This window comes from Scyliorhinus torazame, chromosome 2 (genome assembly GCF_047496885.1).
Source record: "Scyliorhinus torazame isolate Kashiwa2021f chromosome 2, sScyTor2.1, whole genome shotgun sequence".
Taxonomy (NCBI): Eukaryota; Metazoa; Chordata; class Chondrichthyes; order Carcharhiniformes; family Scyliorhinidae; genus Scyliorhinus; species Scyliorhinus torazame.
In genome coordinates this window covers 352,802,358-352,821,150 of record NC_092708.1, presented here as the reverse complement: position 1 = coordinate 352,821,150, position 18,793 = coordinate 352,802,358, and the positions used below count along the sequence as shown (strand labels likewise).

Here is an 18,793-nt window from a genome sequence, read left to right as displayed (position 1 = left end):
AACTCGCCTCCATTTACCCCTATATGGAACCCGGCTCACTGAACCACCCCAGTACCTTCTAAATATTGGCTGCCCAATAGTAAAATAATAAATTGAGTAAAGCCAAGCCTCCTGATTGCCTATCTCTCTGGAGGAACGCCCTATAGATCCTTGGGGTCATCCCACCTATTTTTAAATTTTGACAAAGAAGGACTTGGGGAGAAAAGTGGGGAGATATTGAAAATTAAATAAAAATCCTGGGAGCACATTCAGCTTAATAGTCTGAACCCTGCCCACCAAGGACAGGGGAGGTTATCCCATTTCTGTAAATGAGATTTTTTTTAAACATAAATTTAGAGCCAATTTTTTTTCCCCCAATTAAGGGCCAATTTAGCGTGGCCAATCCACCCAACCTGCACATCTTTGGGTTGTGGGGGTGAAACCCACGCAGACACAGGGAGAATGTGCAAACTCCACACGGACAGTGACCCAGGACCGGGATTCAAACCTGGGTCCTCAGAGTCGTAGTCCCAGTTCTGCAAGTTAGATTTGACCCCATTGACCAGACTAGTATAATTTAATTTATGAAGGGAGGCCCAATTGTGGGCAACCCGGACTCCCAGGTAACAAAAGCTAGATCTGGCAAGGGGAAAAGGTAACACCTCCAGTTAGGCCCCCCACCCTGAAGGGTTAACCAGGAAGCACGTGCTCTTATCCAAATTCAACTTATATCCAAAGAAGGAGCCAAAGCTCCCAAAAGCAGCTTCATCACCTCATCCGTAGTGGATACTGGGTCCCTAATATTAAAAAAGGTCATCCACATACAAGGACACCATATGCTCCATCCCTCCCCACTTACTGTAAGATCTCAGCACTATGGCAATCATACCAAAAATACAGTGCTGAAGAGGCCCTTCAGCCCATCGAGTCAGCACCGACACATGAAAAACACCTGGCCCACCATCCTAATCCCATTCGCCGGCTTTTGGCCCATAGCCTTGAATGTTATGATGTGCCAAGTGCTCATCCAGGTACTTTTTCTTTATAAATTTAGAGTGCCCAATTATTTTTTTTCCCCAATTAAGGGCCAATTTAGCGTGGCCAATCCTCCTAACCAGCACATCTTTGCGTTGTGGGGCTGAAACCTACGCAGACATGGGGAGAATGTGCAAACTCCACACAGACAGTGACCCAGGGCCGGGATTCGAATCCAGGTCCTCAGTGCAGCAGCCCCAGTGCTAACCACTGTGCCACATGCCATCCACCCAGGTACTTTTTAAAAAGGATGAGAGATAAACCACCTCTACCACTCCCAGGAGTGCATTCCAGACCATCACCACCCTCAGGGTAAAAATGTTTTTCCTCACATCCTCACTAAACCTCGTGCCCCTCACCTTGAACTTGTGTCCCCGTATTGACTGACCCTTCAACCAAGGGGAACAGCTGCTCACTATCCACCCTGTCCATGCCCTTCATAACCTTGTACACCTCGATCAGGTCACCCATCAGTCTTCTCTGCACATCCTTCCTATAATGTGGCGGACAGAATTTAACACAGTACTCCAGCTGCGGCCTCAACAAAGTTCTATACAACTCCAACATGACCTCCCTGCTTTTGTAATCTATGCCTTGATTGATATTGCCTTTAAAGATCTACGGACAAACAAGGCACGGTCCCTCGGAACATCCCAGAGTCATGCTGTTCATCGAATACTCCCTTGTCAAATTTCTCCTTCCAAATTTTATCACATCACACTTTTAGCAGTTCAATTGCCAGAGCAATCAGAAGCGGAGGCGATGGACATCCCTGCCTCGTGCCCCTATTCAGCGGAAAGTAGTCAGAATTTAAAGCACTAGCAATTGGGGCCCTACACAATAAACAAATCCAGGATATAAACTTTTGTCCAAATCCAAACCTCCCAAGAATCTCAAAGAGATATTCCCACTCCACCCTATCAAACACCTTTTCACCATCTAGGGAAACAATCACCTCCGGTTCGGTCACCGAGGGGGGAGGACAACATTTAGTAGACGACATATATTGACTGACAATTGCCAACCCTTAACGAAGCCTGTCTGGTATTCCGAGATCACCTCTGGCACACAGTGCCAGCACTTTGGCAAGTAACGTAGCGTCCGCATTTAAAAGTGAAATAGGTCGGTACACCCCAAACTCTGTAGGATCCTCGTCTTTCTTAAGGATCAAGGAAATAGAGGCTTGCAGGAGTGCCGAGTGCAACGAATCCTGGGATAAGTTGTTGTAAAACACATCTAAAATTAGAGGTGCCAACTGCTCCACAAACGTGTTATAAAACTCAATGGGGAAGCCATCAGGGCCAGGTGCTTTACCCTTCTGCATCAGCCCAATGCATTTCAGAAGTTCCTCTGGGCCCAAAGGGGATTCAACTCTTTAGGCCTCTTCCCCTCCACAGCTGGGATGGATAATCCATCCAAAAATCAGCTCTGGCCCCACTCTCTGCCAGTGGTTCCGATCTATAAAGATCCCAATAAAACTGAAAAACCACACTGGCCTGAGGCGGGCTGGAAACCAGGCTGTGACTCGAGTCCCGTACCTGTACAATCTCCCGGGAAGCCGCCTGCCATCTCAGCTGGTGAGCCAAGAGTCGACTAACCTTCTCCCGTATTCATAAGATATACCCCTCGAATGTCGCACCTGGTCCACCACCTTATCCGTTGATAATAATTCAAATGGTGTTTGCAGCTTTTTCCCACTTGTCAACAACTCCAGGGTTGGGCCAAGTGAGTACTGGAGGTCAAGAATGGAGTCCACCAACCTCTGCCGCTCTGCCCTCACTGTCTAAGCCATGTGCACTTTGTAGGAAATCATCTCCCTCAATGACCACCTGAAGGATTTCCCACAGCATAGAAGGGGAGATAGACTTTTTTTTTTTGCACAAATATTTTTATTCTCCTTTTTCACATTTTCATCCAAATTTACACCCACCAACAAACAATCAACGGTAACAAATACAATGTCAATCCCCTGGCCAACAATTCCTCCCTCCCACCAACCCCCAACAGTTTAAATACAAACATCAAATAAAAGGATTCAGGAAACTCACTCTTTCTAAATGTAATATATTCCCAGGTGACATGCATTCACAGAGACTTTGTCTACTAATGGTGCTGTATCCAATCTCCGTAGGGGACATTGAGAGGGACCAGATTCTAGTGCCAAAATTGGGCAAGGTCTGAAATCACTTTTTTAAATATACATTTAGAGTAACCACTTAAATTTTTTTTCCATTTAAGGGGCAATTTAGCGAGGCCATTCCACCTACCCTGCACATCTTTGGGTTGTGGGGGTGAGACCCATTCAAACACAGGGAGAATGTGCAAACTCCACACATACATTGACCCAGGGACGGGATCGAACCCAGGTCGCCAGCACCTGATGAGGCAGCAGTGCTAACCACTGAGCCACCCAACGTGTTCTGAAATCAGCAAATAACCCATCACCTTCAAAAAAGGGAAGAGAAACCTATCCACTACAAGTCAAAACGTGAGCAAACCTGGTGCATATGGGAGAAGAAAGAAAAATCTTTCATCACCTGGGTACAAAAACACCATGGATCTGCAACCCCCCCCCCCCCCCCCCCCATATGTTCCATGAAAAACAACAACGTTCTGGCCACCCCTGATGGAGTCAGAGATTTGTGCCTGGACCGATCCAGCCTGGGGTCCAGAAGACAGTTTACATCACCACCTGATGTGAATCCAAATCAGGAATGGAGGCCAACAGCTTATTAATAAAATCCTTGGAGGTAAGGGAGGGTAGAGCTGCCGAGGGGGAAGAGAGTTCAGGTATCTGCAGGTGAGAGACTTTGCGCGAAACGTCTGGAGGGGGTTCCCTAGGTTGCTGGGATACACCCTGCTGGAGCGACTGATGCGCCCGGATGTGGATGGGGAGAGAAGAATTGGGGATATATACAAGTGTCTGGGGGAGCAGGGAGGCGAGCGGGTGGTGAAGATCAAAGAGAAATGGGAAGTGGAATTGGGAGGGGAGATCAATTGGGGAGCATGGAGTGAGGCACTGCATAGGGTAAATGGGACCTCCTCATGTGCAAGGCTGAGCCTGATACAGTTTAAGGTGGTGCACAGGGTGCATACGACTCTGGGGAGAATGAGTGAGTTCTTTCAGGGGATAGCAGATGAGTGCGAGAGGTGTGGGCGGGGGCCAGCGAATCACACGCACATGCTTTGGGGTTGCGAAAAATTGGAAGATTCTGGGCGGGAGTGTTCGCAACCTTACCCAGGATAGTGGAGGAGGTGGAGGATCCTTTGGTGGCGATATTTGGGGTCTCAGAGAAGAGAGAAGGCCGATGTCTTGGCCTTCGCCTCTCGATTGCACAGCGGCGAATTTTGCTGGAGTGGCGGTCGGCATCGCTAACAAGTGGCGGGGTTACCGGGGTGACCTGTACGACTTCCTGCGATTAGAGAAGATAAAGTATGAGTTAAGGGGTTCTTCAGGGCGGTTTGTAAAGGTGGGGGATGTTTGTGACCGTGTTTGAGGGGCTGATCGCCGCGGGGGTGGGAGGGGACACTGTATAGTTGATTGTAGGGAAGCATGTTTCCCGGGGTGTTTGTTCGCTGTAACCTGTTCTGATACATGTTTGTAATAAAATACATTTTTTTAAAAAATTAATAAAATGCTTATCGTCCCAGTTTGGAGCATAGACATTAACCAGAACCACCAAGGTATCCACCAAAGATCAACAGACAATAACATGACTATCATTGGGGCCAGCCAAGATCTTAGCGGCAGAAAACTGCACCCTATTATTGTTAAAATTGCCGCGCTCCAGCCACTACCATCCAAGCCAGAATTAAAAACTTGCCCCATCAACCCCTCTGCAACCTTGTCTGGTCTCTGACCCGCAAGTGAGTCTCTTACAGAAACACCACATCAGCATTTAAACTCTTTGGTCATTCAACCCAGACATTCCAGGTGACCAAACAAATTGTGCCCCACCCTCCCCGACCCGGAGTCAGCCATTTCCACCAAGAGGGATTATCCAACAGCAACATAGAAAGCATTTTCATCAATGCTCAAGTGGCCAGTGTGTAAGTCATGCAACAGGGCTTCCTGACCCTGTGGAGAATGACCACTCGAGCAGCCCACAATGTCACGCCATCCACAAAAGTAAGCGCGGAGAACTTTTGAGTGATGGGCCGCAGAGTCACTGGAAGGGCTTCATTTTTATCACTGTCGAGTAGCAGAAGGTAATGCTTCACCAATGCCGGGTCCCACTGGGTCCACGCAGGTACCGGATCAGCCATCACCAGAAAGGCGTCCATAAAATTCAACGTCACAATCACCTCATCCGCAACAGGTGGGAATGCGGCACTCGCAAAGAAAGGCAGAAGGCCGAGGCCGTCCGCATGGGCAATCTTGGTGCCGGGCAGTGTTGCAAAATGTACTGTGTCGCAAGCAGGAGCGCCCACACTGGATCCTGACCGACACAATTGGTGGGATGCTCTTGTTCTCCCAAAAGAGGCTGAGCAATGGCTAGTGGCCTGTCATGATAACAAAATGCCGTTCATATACATACTGATGCAATTTCTTAATACTGAACTTCACAGCAAGACCTTCCTTCTCGATCTGTACATAACAGGCCTCAACGTGCTCCAGTGTCCTGGAGACGAACACGATGGGGCTTTCCGTGCAGTCATCGCACTCTTGGGTCAGCACCGCTCGATGCCAAGGAGAAGCATGACAAGTTAAAAGTAGAGACCTGAAGGGTCATAATGCGTCAGGAGTTGCTTTGAAGATAGACGCCTCTTCACGGCCGCGAATGCCTGGCCCGGAGAAACGCCCCAGCACCACTCCTGGCCCTTTGGCAATAACAGATGCAGGGGTACCAATAGAGGGGCCAGGTTGGCGATAAACCTGCCATAATAATTAACTATGCTTAAAAGTGACCAGAGATCAGTGTCGTTCTACGGTGTATATATACACCCCAGAACGACACTCTTATAGCACAAACTTCATCTTTGACTGGGTGCAGCCCATCACTGTCCACCTGGTAATTTGGCAGGGAAAACACATATGGGCACCAGACCGAAGTGCAGTGTGGGCAAAACGGCAGAGAAATTCCTGAGGGATCACCATGAGCTCCTCCGTGGAACCAGTGACAAGAACAGCGTCCAAATAGATGGTCACTTTCAACAGGCCATGCAAGATGTCTTCCATCACTCACTAAAATATCGGGTAGACAGATGAAACCCCAAATGGAAGGGGACGTATTCAAACAAATCCCGATGTGTATTAGTAGTGGCAAATATCCTAGACTCTAGTCATCACGGTGGTCCCCATAGTTTTTAATGGTTCCCCATATAGGTGGCCAACCTTGCCTTGGTATCTCGCAAGATCAGCGACATGATCCCCATACAAAGTTGTTGTAACGTACTGAGGTCTACAATGGAGACAGCAGCCCCAGTGTCCATCTCCATCGGCACTGGGTGTCCATTAACCAGCAACGTAATCCGATCAGCACAACCCTCAAAGCCAAGAGGCAGTTCAATTGCATCAGATACCGTCCTCTGGGGTGTCCACGTGCAAGGCCCTGGTCTGGGGTCACCTCGGCAGTTATCGCGGACGGCATGCCCTGTGCCACAACAGGCGGCCTTGACCCTCATGAGACCCTTGGCCACAGTGGTGGCATGGGGACCAGCTCTCAACATTATCCTTGGACGAAATATCCCACCAGGCTGCGGCAGCGCCCCACAATCAAACTCTGCCAGGAACCTGCCTTGGGAGCTGCTCTGTCGGAGGAATTCTGGCCTCAAGAGCACCGTCCCATGACTGATAGAGAGTCCAAGAGGTAAGGCAGCCCAAACTATGCACACCATAATCAATGGGCCTCTGCATTCCTGTCCACTCTTCTCCTTGCGTTCGCAGAAGAGAGGGAAAGCTCAATGGCCCACTTTAAATCCAATGTGGTTTCCGCTAACAGCTTCCTGTGTGTGGCCGTATTATTGATACCACACGAGCCAGTCCCTCAACACCTCAGAAAGAGTCTGAATTTGCAGTGCTCAGCCAAGTGCCGCAGACAAGTTTAAATATCCGTAACTGCACCCAAATACGCATACGGAAAACAGCAAGGCGAACATAAACAACTAAAACCTACTCATCCTAAACCTAACCCCAAACAGAACAAGAATACCAAGTTTGTTAACTAAAACATTACTAAAATGAGCTGCAGTCAACCCCAAGGTGCCGCTCCAGTTAGCTAACTTTCGGCTAACAGAGCAGCTCCCACCCAGAGTGAAGAAAAAATGCTTACAGAAGAACAAAACACAAAGTATAAAAACCCCTTAAAACATAGTACGCCAACAGGGAGCCATGCATTTTCACAACAGTTAGAACAAAAACCCACATAAAAACCAAACCCCAGAACCAAGCCCAACTTGTAAAACATTCAACCCCAACAAAAACAGTAAAAATGCAAACATGAACAAGGAACCCAACAATTCCAAATATCAACATGCCCATCACAATATCCGAAAACCTCAACCATCTCGTGCCCAGCCCATGCTTCTTTGTACAGGAATCTGCCTACCAGCGCATCCAAAAAATATTTTCCCTCAAAAATCACTCTTAGCCTCGCTGGGTACACCATCCCAAACCAGATTCGACTTTTGTGCAAGGTGGCCTTGGCACTGTTGAACGCTGCCCACTTCTTCGCAAACTCCACTCTCACATCTTGGTAAAACCTGATGGCATGGCCTTCCCATTTGTAATCGCGATGCTCCCTCACTCATCCCAAGACCCGCTCTGTGAAACATCATGATTACTGCTCGCAGTGGTTCGCTGGGACAGGGCTTCAGCCAGAGTGAACAGTGGGTTCGGTCCGGCTTGGGAGGGGAAGTGAGTCCACCCTCCCGCACCATTTTCCCAAACATCTCCACAAAATACTCTGTGGGAGTTGGGCCTTCCATCCCCTCTGGCAGCCCCACAATTCGGATGTTTTGCTTCCTGGAGCGACTCTTCAAATCATCCATCTTGCCCTTCAGCACTTTTTTCGCATCAACCGTCAGAGGCATCTCCGCTTCCAGAGAGGCTATCTGGTCGCTATGCCTGGCAAGGGTTACCTCCATACAACTTTACCATTTATTGGTCCTATCCAACGCCAAAGGAATGGGAACCAAGGCTTCTTCCATCGATTTACAAAGGTCCCCAGTTACAACCCGCCAGTGTTTGTAAAATTCTATAGCCAAGGTGTAAATAGGTGGGTTTTTAAATGAAAATATCCCCTGGAGCTAAGCGAGAAGAACTAAAAGTGCAGAACTCTAGTGGGTGCCATCTTGCACACATCTTCCCACTACATAACGCCACCGGAATCCCGCACCCTGTTAGTTCATCTGCTACTGCCAACTCGCAGCAAGTCCGGTTCCCCTATTATCTCGGTGTTTGCTGACTTACATTTGTTCCCGGTTACGCAATGCCGTGATTTTAAAATTCTCAATCTTGTTTTCAAATCCCACCTCGGTCCCTTCCAGTCTCTGTAATCTTCTACAGTCCCGACTTTCCGATATCTGCACTGCTCTTATTTGAGCATCCCTGATTTTAAATTACTTCAGAATTGGTGGCCGCCTTCCCAGTTGTCTAGGCTCTGGAACAACCTCCAGACACCTGCATGCCTTTCTACCTCACTTTCCTCCTTTACAACTCTTGGACCAAAATTTTTCTCATCCTACCTTATGGCCTTAAGTGGCTTGTATCATAAATTGTTTTATAATGCTCACATGAAGCACCTTTGTTACATTAAAGATGCTATATAAATTTAGTTTGAGATTGTTGCAGTATATGAAAAAATACATTAATCACTTAGCAACTAGTGTCCAAATAAACTAATACTATATTCAAACAACATTTTCCCACTTGAGACATCCATTTATTTTTCAATTCATGTCCTTAATGTACACCCAAGTACCAAGAGTTTTGCAGTGGCGAATCAGAGTCAGCATCAAAACTGTCCACAAGGAAGTTCTTGTCAAGTTCATGTTTTATTTTGAGATTAGCCCTCGAATCACAACTGTGAACAGCTCCACATTTAAAGGTCATTAACTCAGCCAAATTTACTGTAATTTATCTGGAGTCATTGTTAAATTTGTTGAAAAATTCTTATGTTAATCAAATTAAAACAATAACAAAATCAAAGCCAGGTAAAGTAACATTAGATCCCTTGATTTTTTTTCTTACATTTTTAGTTTTTTTCTTACATTTATAGTCCTCTTCAAAGAGTGTTCAGTTAATAAAAATAAGCATATTCCATCACGGAAACATAACTAATTTCTAGCTTACATTTAATTAATACTCAAAACTGAAGACTGAAAGAAACATCCAATGATAGTTAAATAGAGAATCTGGATTTGTCATAGAATATTAAAAAAAAGTACTGTGGGCTTTTTCTTAAAGAGGTACTCACTTGCATGAAGCTACAGGATGATGATACATACATTCATCACCATTTTTACATGCAGGCCAGTACTTGCATCGCTCTAGAACCTTCTGCCGCTTCACTTGAAAGTTGCTGCCATCAATCTCTTCTAAGGAAGCAAATGAAGAGAACATGATTTAATATATTTAGCTCCCATTGAATGAATACATTCCAACACTAGATTTTTATTTAAGCATTAATGCATTCCGTCAATCTATATCTGATGACTTGTTAACTAAAGACAAGGTTTTCCAAAAGGATTTTCCAAGCAAGTCTTCATAGTTAGATTATTTTTAATGATTCAGACTGAAATCAGATTTAAAAGTTAACATAACAAGTCTTTACTGTTTTCCTTCTTATTTGTTTTCCCCCTGTCCCCAATTATCACTTTTTAAAATCCAACAGATTGATCAAAACTGGTTGTCATCACCAAATTTGGACTCAGGCCTTGTGCTCCCCTGCCAGTCACCTACACAACCTGGAAAGCAAAACTGAAACCCAGTCTCTTATATCAAAACTATCCATTCAGTTGATTCCCTATGCCCAGTAATCAAAACGCTAACCACAAATTCTAGCTACCCTAGTCCTCCCTTTCTAGTACCTTGACAATCACCCCACATGCTTTTCCCAACTCCACTTTGTACACAAGATGCACTGCCTGATCCCTGGTCATGATTTTCTTTTACCATCCAAATTCTTTTCCTGATTCCGACCCTGGCAATTTAATAAATCTACACTCAACTTCTCTGTCCTTGCAAACCATCACCCCCTGTTTGAACCAATCCGATCAGGTTTCTGTCCTGCCACAGGGCTGCAATAACCCTGACCATAAATGTTAGTTCTTTCCTGTAATGAATGATTCCTCCTCTCTGCAGCACTCAACAAGATCAACCATACCATTTTCCTACAATACGTCTCTTCCATTATCCAGACGGCCTCTGTTCGATTTCACTAACTAATGAAATTACCTAACTAATTGGAGGTGGAGTTTCTCCTTTAATTGTTTCTTCTATCACCTCATCCACAACCCCACCAAGTACCGCAAAGATCAATCCATGGATGTCCTTATCTACATGTTGCCCGTTCACAACATCTGCAGACATGTAATTGTGCGTGTTGAGACAGCCAATCTTTATCTCTCCATTTCCTCGGTGTTGTCAGGCTGTTTGTAGATAAGCAGCAACGGGCTCCAGCCAAACACTGGGAGACAGAATTTACCTATACTCTTGCTAACAATTCCATCTCACTCCCCAGCCATTGTCTCAGGCTAAACCAGACTGTTGCAACCTCAGCTTCCAAAATGAGCAGAGTTGAGCTTCTGATTTCTTCATCACAAGGGTCATCTACTCTCATCTGCAGAACTCTTTGCCATCACCCATTTTCTGTTCAAAGCCCCATCCTTGCTTCTGTTACCTCCTACGCCAGTGTTCTCCTGACTGACCTTATTTCGCATAAACTTAATCTAAAACTCTGCTGCTAACACTTTTCACTGGCAGCATTTCTTTTGCATAATTCAGATTTCCAGGGAAGAAAATTAATTCAGGATCAATAAACTTTTTAAAATGGAGCAAAATTAATATTAGTTAAGGAAGCTCAAGCGTAATAGAGCTATTAAAGCATTGTTTCTCCTTCAGGAGGTAAAGGAAAGGAAATAAATTAGTAAAGGCATTGAATTAACAGGTTTTGTGGGTTATGAAAATGAAACAGACCTGATGAGTGTAACGGCATCTCCTTAGTCTGGATTTCCATGTTCTTTTAAAAATAATTCTAAAAACCAGTCTCAATTGTTATAGAGGAGGCGACCAGTTGGCCCATCATGTCTGCACCAGCTCTCCGAATTAGCAAATCACTTAGTGTCATTCGCCCACTTTCTCCCTGTAACCGTGCACATTCTTCCTTTTCAGATAACAGTCTAATTCCCTTTTGAATGCTTCAATTGAACCTGCCTCCACTACACCCTCAGGCAAAAGATTTTTCTTGGGGGCAGCACAGTGGTTAGCACTGCTGCCTCACGCCGTCGAAGACCTGGGTTCGACCCCTGCCCCGGGTCACTGCCCATGTAGAATTTGCAAATTCTCCCCATGTCTGAATGGGTCTCACCCCTACAACCCAAAGATGTGCAGGGTAGGTGAATTGCCCCTTAATTTAAAAAAAAAAGATTTATCTCGTATTGCTTTGGTTTCTTTTGTCAATTATCTTAAATTGGTGCCCGCTCAATAATTAGACAATTACCATCAGCCTCCCTCAGTGGCTGAGCAATGTTCTGTATCGATAATCTGTATTTTCTTCCAGCCTCTTGCAAAAGACCACCTTGCTCCATTGGCTCAGTCTCCTCGTCTTGTTCTGAACTATATCCAGGGGGACTCGGAATACCATCCAATGTCACAATAAATTTAGGACTTGATTCCTCAGAGTCATGTTGATCTCTACCAAAGAAATTTTAAAAACACAATAATTAATAATAGGGTTAATTGAGCTTTTCAAAAATGATATATTCTGCAAGACACACTGGAACAAAAATATGATTCAATATAGGTATAACAAAAATGTTTTTGTAGAGCAGCTGAAGAATTCCTGTGGGGAAGATGTTTTAACAGCTAAATGATTCATTGCTTAAGCAATTTTACACCTGATGAACATAACCACTAGAGACTCTTATTCTTCTTGTGGATGCCTAAAAAAAGCTAATCAGAGAAAGACAATCAGTAAGGATTTTTAAAGATGAGGTCAGGTATAATGAATGGAATTTTTTATGGAGATCAGATTATGGAATAGAACAACATTGCATATATATATTTTGAAAAGGTACTTTATAAGTTCTGAAAGTTAAGGTACATGATGTTCAAAAGAAATGCAGCCATACAAATCTATAGTTAGGGGACAGAAAGGCAGGTTGTGGATAGCCACGTGCCCAGAGATATGGGCGGGATGCTCTGCCCCGCCGCATTTCTGCCTCACCACGCCAGCGGGATGCTCCGTTACGCCAGCTGGCCAATGAGGTTTCCCATTGTGGGGCAACCCCACACCATCGGGAAACCCCCAGGTGCCGGCAAAACGCAGCATCCCGCCGGCGGAGAATCCCGTCCATGGTCTGGAATCTTGTTACAAATACAAAGGAGGATGATACAGGGCTTTGGAGAAAGAAGAACATAGTGAAATTAGTTTTAAATTTCTCTCCAGTGTTCACAGATATTATAGGAAAGATGGTCTCCTGTGAAATGAACATGTACATAATCTAGATATATACACAAGTTTGATGTGTAATCAAATATGTTCTGAAGAACGAAAGGGATTTTGGATAGACAATTAGTTGAATGGAAAGACAGGAAAGAGGGAGGAAGATGCCGTTCCATATATAGACTAGAACATTCCTGCGGAATGGGAAGAATGAAACAAAGCAAGTCTGATAATGTAGTTTTAGACATTATATCGGAATTAGTTTAATAGCACTGATACAGGTTTGATCATATCCGCAGCTATATTTTATGTAGTTGTACGGTTGCTAGACTAGCAGTCACGTAGCAGCAGAGACACTGGAGAATGGGCTTCTTTAATGGCACTGGAGGGCCTTAACCACACTGCTGACCAGATAACAGCTCAAGATGGCAAATGGGTTCGAAAGAGGACAATAACTCACACTCTGCAGGGAGCCAGATACTCAAGGATTCTGGACATGCGTGTGTATTTTTAAAAATACATTTAGTGTACGCAATTCATTTTTTAAAATTAAGGGGCAATTTAATGTGGCCAGTCGACCTACCCTACACATCTTTGGGTTGTGGGGGCGAAACCCACGCAAACACGGGGAGAATGTGCAAACTGCACACGGACAGTGACCCAGAGCCGGGATCGAACCTGGGGCCTCGGCACCATGAGGTAGCAATGCTAACCACTGTGCCGCCCTACATGCGTGTGTATTGATAGTGTAGCAATGTGTACGTGTATTTGTATCCATTGGATATCGTAATTAGGCAAGTGTAGATATTCTGTAATTGTTCAGATCCTTCTGTGGGAAAGTGAAGTTATTGAAACAGTTAGTTAGGATTGGATACTGATAATCTTAGGATAAGTGTAAACCTTAGATTGATATTTGCTCATTTCTTGTAATTGAACCGAAAAGTATAATCAAAAGGTGTAATTACTCCTTGAATCAGAGCTCTCTAGTGTGCGCCACTAGTTGGAGCACTGAAGCACATACTATAGCTCGAAATAAAGGCCTTGTTTCAAACTCCAAAAATCTTCATCTGATTTTCAAGTGTGTGAAGTGCATTATAGCCGAATAGCTGTATTTTGCTCCCCACAGATAACATTTTGGGACTTGTACATATTTGACTTAAAAGTGATTTTGGTTTAACTTAATATAAAGGCTTGTTCCTGTGAATAACATCATATCTTATGATTTAACATTTACAGACAGTTTAGGACATTAGTTAAGGTGACTCCCAAATGGAACTATAGATGGAACGAATTGGTACTTTTATACTTTGCATTAGCTTTGAGAAATAAGGTTAGTTGGGTCGGGTCCTATTATGATAAAAGAGCTTTCATTCAATGCACCCATCAAGCAGTTTGACTGAGCATACAAGTGGCAAAAACTTCCATCTTAAAGGAGCAGTATCGCGTTCTATATTGTAATTTTCACCAGCAGCTTGACAGTCTAATCTTCGACACAGAGTTGGGTGGGGTGTGCGGGAGAGCTGTTTGGAGGGGGTTTAAGAGGATTATCATTTTTGTCTTTCGAGTGATTCAGGCAGGTTAATTCTTTTATGTTGGCACGTTGGTAAGAGGGGCCTGGGACTGGACGTCCTTTTCTCTAAAGTGCGCATAGAATGTGGCTTGTGTTGCATTGGTGATCTCCAGAATGCTCAGGTATCTGTGAGAACATTGAGAGTTTCCTGTGGCTCGCAGGATTTCCTTTTTGTGCTCTCAAGTTAGAATTGCGAAATGCTGGGATACGGGCACGTTGAGTGAGGTAAATTTCTGACAATCAGGAAACCGCATCCATCTCTGGGAAATCAATGGGGCGCGGTGGAGGAAGGATGTTGTAATTCGGAGAGTCAGACCAGCTCTATTTAATAATTTATTCGATTATTCATGAATTTATGAAGGATCACCTTCTCAACCTTGCCCTTCGCCTGAGGTATGGTGATCCTCAGATTAAATCACCACCAGCCAACTCGCCCCCTCAAAGGGCTGCCTATGGTCATCTGGGACTATGCTGACTTCACCTTACTTTATTCAATATTTCCTCTTCAGTGAGTAACTGGATACTGCCAAAGAGGCTTTGCACTTTTGAAGTTCAGGGAAAAGGTTCGTGGAAATGGTGAGAACCTAGCATTACAGGCACAAAGAACACTTGGTTCTTGCTCCAGTGTAAGAACTGTCAATGTTGGCAAGAAACTTTTCTCACAACAACTGCTAACTAAAAAGCAGGCCCATCAGCATGGAAGCCAGTGTTGTGTGACTCTCAAGTTCTGGATCCACTCAGAATCGCAAGAATTTGAGGGTGTATGTTACAAGATAGATACTGGTCTGCCTTTCTCGCATGCATATTGCAGCATCCACTTGGCATTATCTGGGGTTTTCAGTATTTGTCATAGCCCTGTTTTTGCAGACATGGTTTCCAGCTCACTTGTGAATGTTACATTTAGGTGGTTACATTGCACATCTTTTGGATCTTTCCAGGGCAGACATTAGAATTCTCATCAGGTTACTTCCATTGGGATAGAGCAGGAAGGTCCACTTTCTCTGGCCGCCTTTGAACACTGGAATTGTTTTAGTCACTTTGTGCAAACTTGCAAGACTAGTCCACATTAGTAGGCCTCAAGACTTTTTGAGATCTGAGATTTGGTATGGTAGGACTGCAAGATGGTCCACCTCACCAACTATTTTTTATAATGTATTTGAAAGCTGTGGTTACAGCAATGAGTCTGACTGTGCTCTAGCAGTCCAAGTCCAGAGAGATATCACCCTGGTAGGTCATGTCTTTGCGTCTGTGGGCATGAGTGTGAGAGGGGGAAGCGGGCGAGAGAGGGGGAAGCGGGCGAGAGAGGGGGAAGCGGGCGAGAGAGGGGGAAGCGGGCGAGAGAGGGGGAAGCGGGCGAGAGAGGGGGAAGCGGGCGAGAGAGGGGGAAGCGGGCGAGAGAGGGGGAAGCGGGCGAGAGAGGGGGAAGCGGGCGAGAGAGGGGGAAGCGGGCGAGAGAGGGGGAAGCGGGCGAGAGAGGGGGAAGCGGGCGAGAGAGGGGGAAGCGGGCGAGAGAGGGGGAAGCGGGCGAGAGAGGGGGAAGCGGGCGAGAGAGGGGGAAGCGGGCGAGAGAGGGGGAAGCGGGCGAGAGAGGGGGAAGCGGGCGAGAGAGGGGGAAGCGGGCGAGAGAGGGGGAAGCGGGCGAGAGAGGGGGAAGCGGGCGAGAGAGGGGGAAGCGGGCGAGAGAGGGGGAAGCGGGCGAGAGAGGGGGAAGCGGCCGAGAGAGGGGGAAGCGGCCGAGAGAGGGGGAAGCGGCCGAGAGAGGGGGAAGCGGCCGAGAGAGGGGGAAGCGGCCGAGAGAGGGGGAAGCGGGCGAGAGAGGGGGAAGCGGGCGAGAGAGGGGGAAGCGGGCGAGAGAGGGGGAAGCGGGCGAGAGAGGGGGAAGCGGGCGAGAGAGGGGGAAGCGGGCGAGAGAGGGGGAAGCGGGCGAGAGAGGGGGAAGCGGGCGAGAGAGGGGGCAGCGGGCGAGAGAGGGGGAAGCGGGCGAGAGAGGGGGAAGCGGGCGAGAGAGGGGGAAGCGGGCGAGAGAGGGGGAAGCGGGCGAGAGAGGGGGAAGCGGGCGAGAGAGGGGGAAGCGGGCGAGAGAGGGGGAAGCGGGCGAGAGAGGGGGAAGCGGGCGAGAGAGGGGGAAGCGGGCGAGAGAGGGGGAAGCGGGCGAGAGAGGGGGAAGCGGGCGAGAGAGGGGGAAGCGGGCGAGAGAGGGGGAAGCAGGCGAGAGAGGGGGAAGCGGGCGAGAGAGGGGGAAGCGGGCGAGAGAGGGGGAAGCGGGCGAGAGAGGGGGAAGCGGGCGAGAGAGGGGGAAGCGGGCGAGAGAGGGGGAAGCGGGCGAGAGAGGGGGAAGCGGGCGAGAGAGGGGGAAGCGGGCGAGAGAGGGGGAAGCGGGCGAGAGAGGGGGAAGCGGGCGAGAGAGGGGGAAGCGGGCGAGAGAGGGGGAAGCGGGCGAGAGAGGGGGAAGCGGGCGAGAGAGGGGGAAGCGGGCGAGAGAGGGGGAAGCGGGCGAGAGAGGGGGAAGCGGGCGAGAGAGGGGGAAGCGCGCGAGAGAGGGGGAAGCGCGCGAGAGAGGGGGCAGCGTGTGAGAGAGGGGGAAGCGTGTGAGAGAGGGGGAAGCGCGTGAGAGAGGGGGAAGCGTGTGAGAGAGGGGGAAGCGTGTGAGAGAGGGGGAAGCGTGTGAGAGGGGGGGAAGCGTGTGAGGGGGGGGAAGCGTGTGAGAGGGGGGGGGGGAAGCGTGTGAGAGGGGGGGGAAGCGTGTGAGAGGGGGGGGAAGCGTGTGAGAGGGGGGGGAAGCGTGTGAGGGGGGGGGAAGCGTGTGAGGGGGGGGGGGAAGTGTGAGAGGGGGGGGGAAAGAGTGTGTGAGAGGAGGGGGGAAAGTGTGTGAGATGGGGGGGGGGGAAAGAGGGGAAAAGTCTTCCATTTCACTTGGGGGTCTCTGTATTTGTCAGTGCATCATATGTTCAGGGGTGGATAAAGGCAGCCGGGGCAATGCTTCCCACTTAGGTTGTTGGGCAGACATCAGCATAATTGCCCGGACTTTGAGCAGCTGGTTTTGATCCTTTACTGCTGGAGGTTAATATTAAGATCTTTCAGATTAAGTGAAGCTGCAACTCAGTCTGTGTAGTTCCTAGATGAAATAAGCACTTGGTACATAAGGAGTGGTAACTGTGGACAACGTATGCAGATTGAGTAGGGGTGGAGAGGGAAATAAGAAATGTAGAACTGGCAGATTTGCTGTTTTTGAGATAGTTAAACTCACCTATGCAGTGCTAAACATGACACTGAGAATGCAACCCTGCCCAACTGGACTGTCAGGATGCTGCAGCAGATATTTTGAACTATTGAGTGGTTTCTACCCTGGTAGGTACGTCAGAGCATTGAGGACTTCAAAAGGGATGTGATGGCGGTGTGGAAAAGAAAGGAGCAATAGACTAGGATTCTATCTTGACAAGCATTTTAATCATAATATTGAAGGAATAATTTTAAAACTTTGGCTGTAGTTTATGAAACACCAGTTGCATTCCAAAACATACAATTAAACATAATGAAAATGCAATCCTGCCTAGATACCACGTAAACCCAGCAAAACACGAAAGGGCTACTCACTTGGCCTGCACCACGCGATCCTGTTCTGCTGATACACCTTCCATGTAAACTGCAACTTTTCCCTGGAGTTGTGGTTCCACTCCTTCTAATACAGGCTTCTTCAAGATAAATGATCGTGTGTCACCACCTGGTCTTGCTTCTATGGACTTCACTGTCAAACCAATAAATTATTATATGCTATAATCTTGCAAAAAGATCAAATGCTCTATCTGGACACTATAAAATATGTGAGCTAATAGAGGACACTGAAGCTCCAAAGTGTTATTTAAAAAGTTTGGTGCAGGCTTTATTCCCACTTTCTGGGGTCTCAATCAAGCCATATGCGGAGTTGGGTAAAATCACACATGCACTGCGCTCTCATATTTCTTAGCGGCTACTTTAGAACACAGATTTGGCAATAATTGCCTGCCTGGTTGTCTGTAAACGAATTGAGGAGATGAGTAGTATTGACATCACCAAACAAATGACAAATGTACAATATATGAAAATTGCTGGTCTACAATGTGACAAAATAATCATTTCAGGTTTATTTTTACATGGTTAAAGGCTAAAAGGTTGTTTTTAACATAGTCTTGACGACCAAAAAAGTTCAATCTCACATTTCTTAGTACATTAATACCATTTTAGTGATTTAAACTAACGCACAGAAGAACAATATGGCACATTCTGTTGAACTACAGCACCATGTGTAGTGAGAAATTGGCATTTTATCATGCCTGGAAGAAAAATAAATTGTCCCACAACTTCAAGTGGAAGATTTCAAAATGGATTATTTCAACAAGGTATACTTCTCCAGCACGCACCATAAATCACTTCACACACTGATGAGAAAAATGATAGACGCATCAGAGAAAAAGGGGAAAATGATAAAGGAGGAAGTTGAAGATTAAAGTTTAAAAGAAATCTTAGGAGGGAAGAAAAGAAGGAAATTTAATTTTGGGACAGAGTTCTGGAAAGCAAGAGTAATTTGCTGAATGTGTAGCCACGAGGAAAGGGGACCAGGCAACCC

At 46.6% G+C, this 18,793-nt stretch overlaps 1 protein-coding gene across 1 annotated transcript in view; it reads right to left on the bottom strand.

Moving 5' to 3' along the window:
* zc3h14 (zinc finger CCCH-type containing 14) overlaps nucleotides 1–18,793 on the bottom strand; it is a 73,433-nt gene that overhangs the window by 12,322 nt on the left and 42,318 nt on the right. The window contains exons 11-13 of the mRNA XM_072491480.1: nucleotides 17,785–17,935; nucleotides 11,676–11,869; nucleotides 9,432–9,552 (exon numbers count right to left, since the gene is read on the bottom strand). Coding sequence (XP_072347581.1) covers nucleotides 9,432–9,552; nucleotides 11,676–11,869; nucleotides 17,785–17,935 — 466 coding nt within the window. The remainder of the gene's footprint in view (nucleotides 1–9,431; nucleotides 9,553–11,675; nucleotides 11,870–17,784; nucleotides 17,936–18,793) is intronic.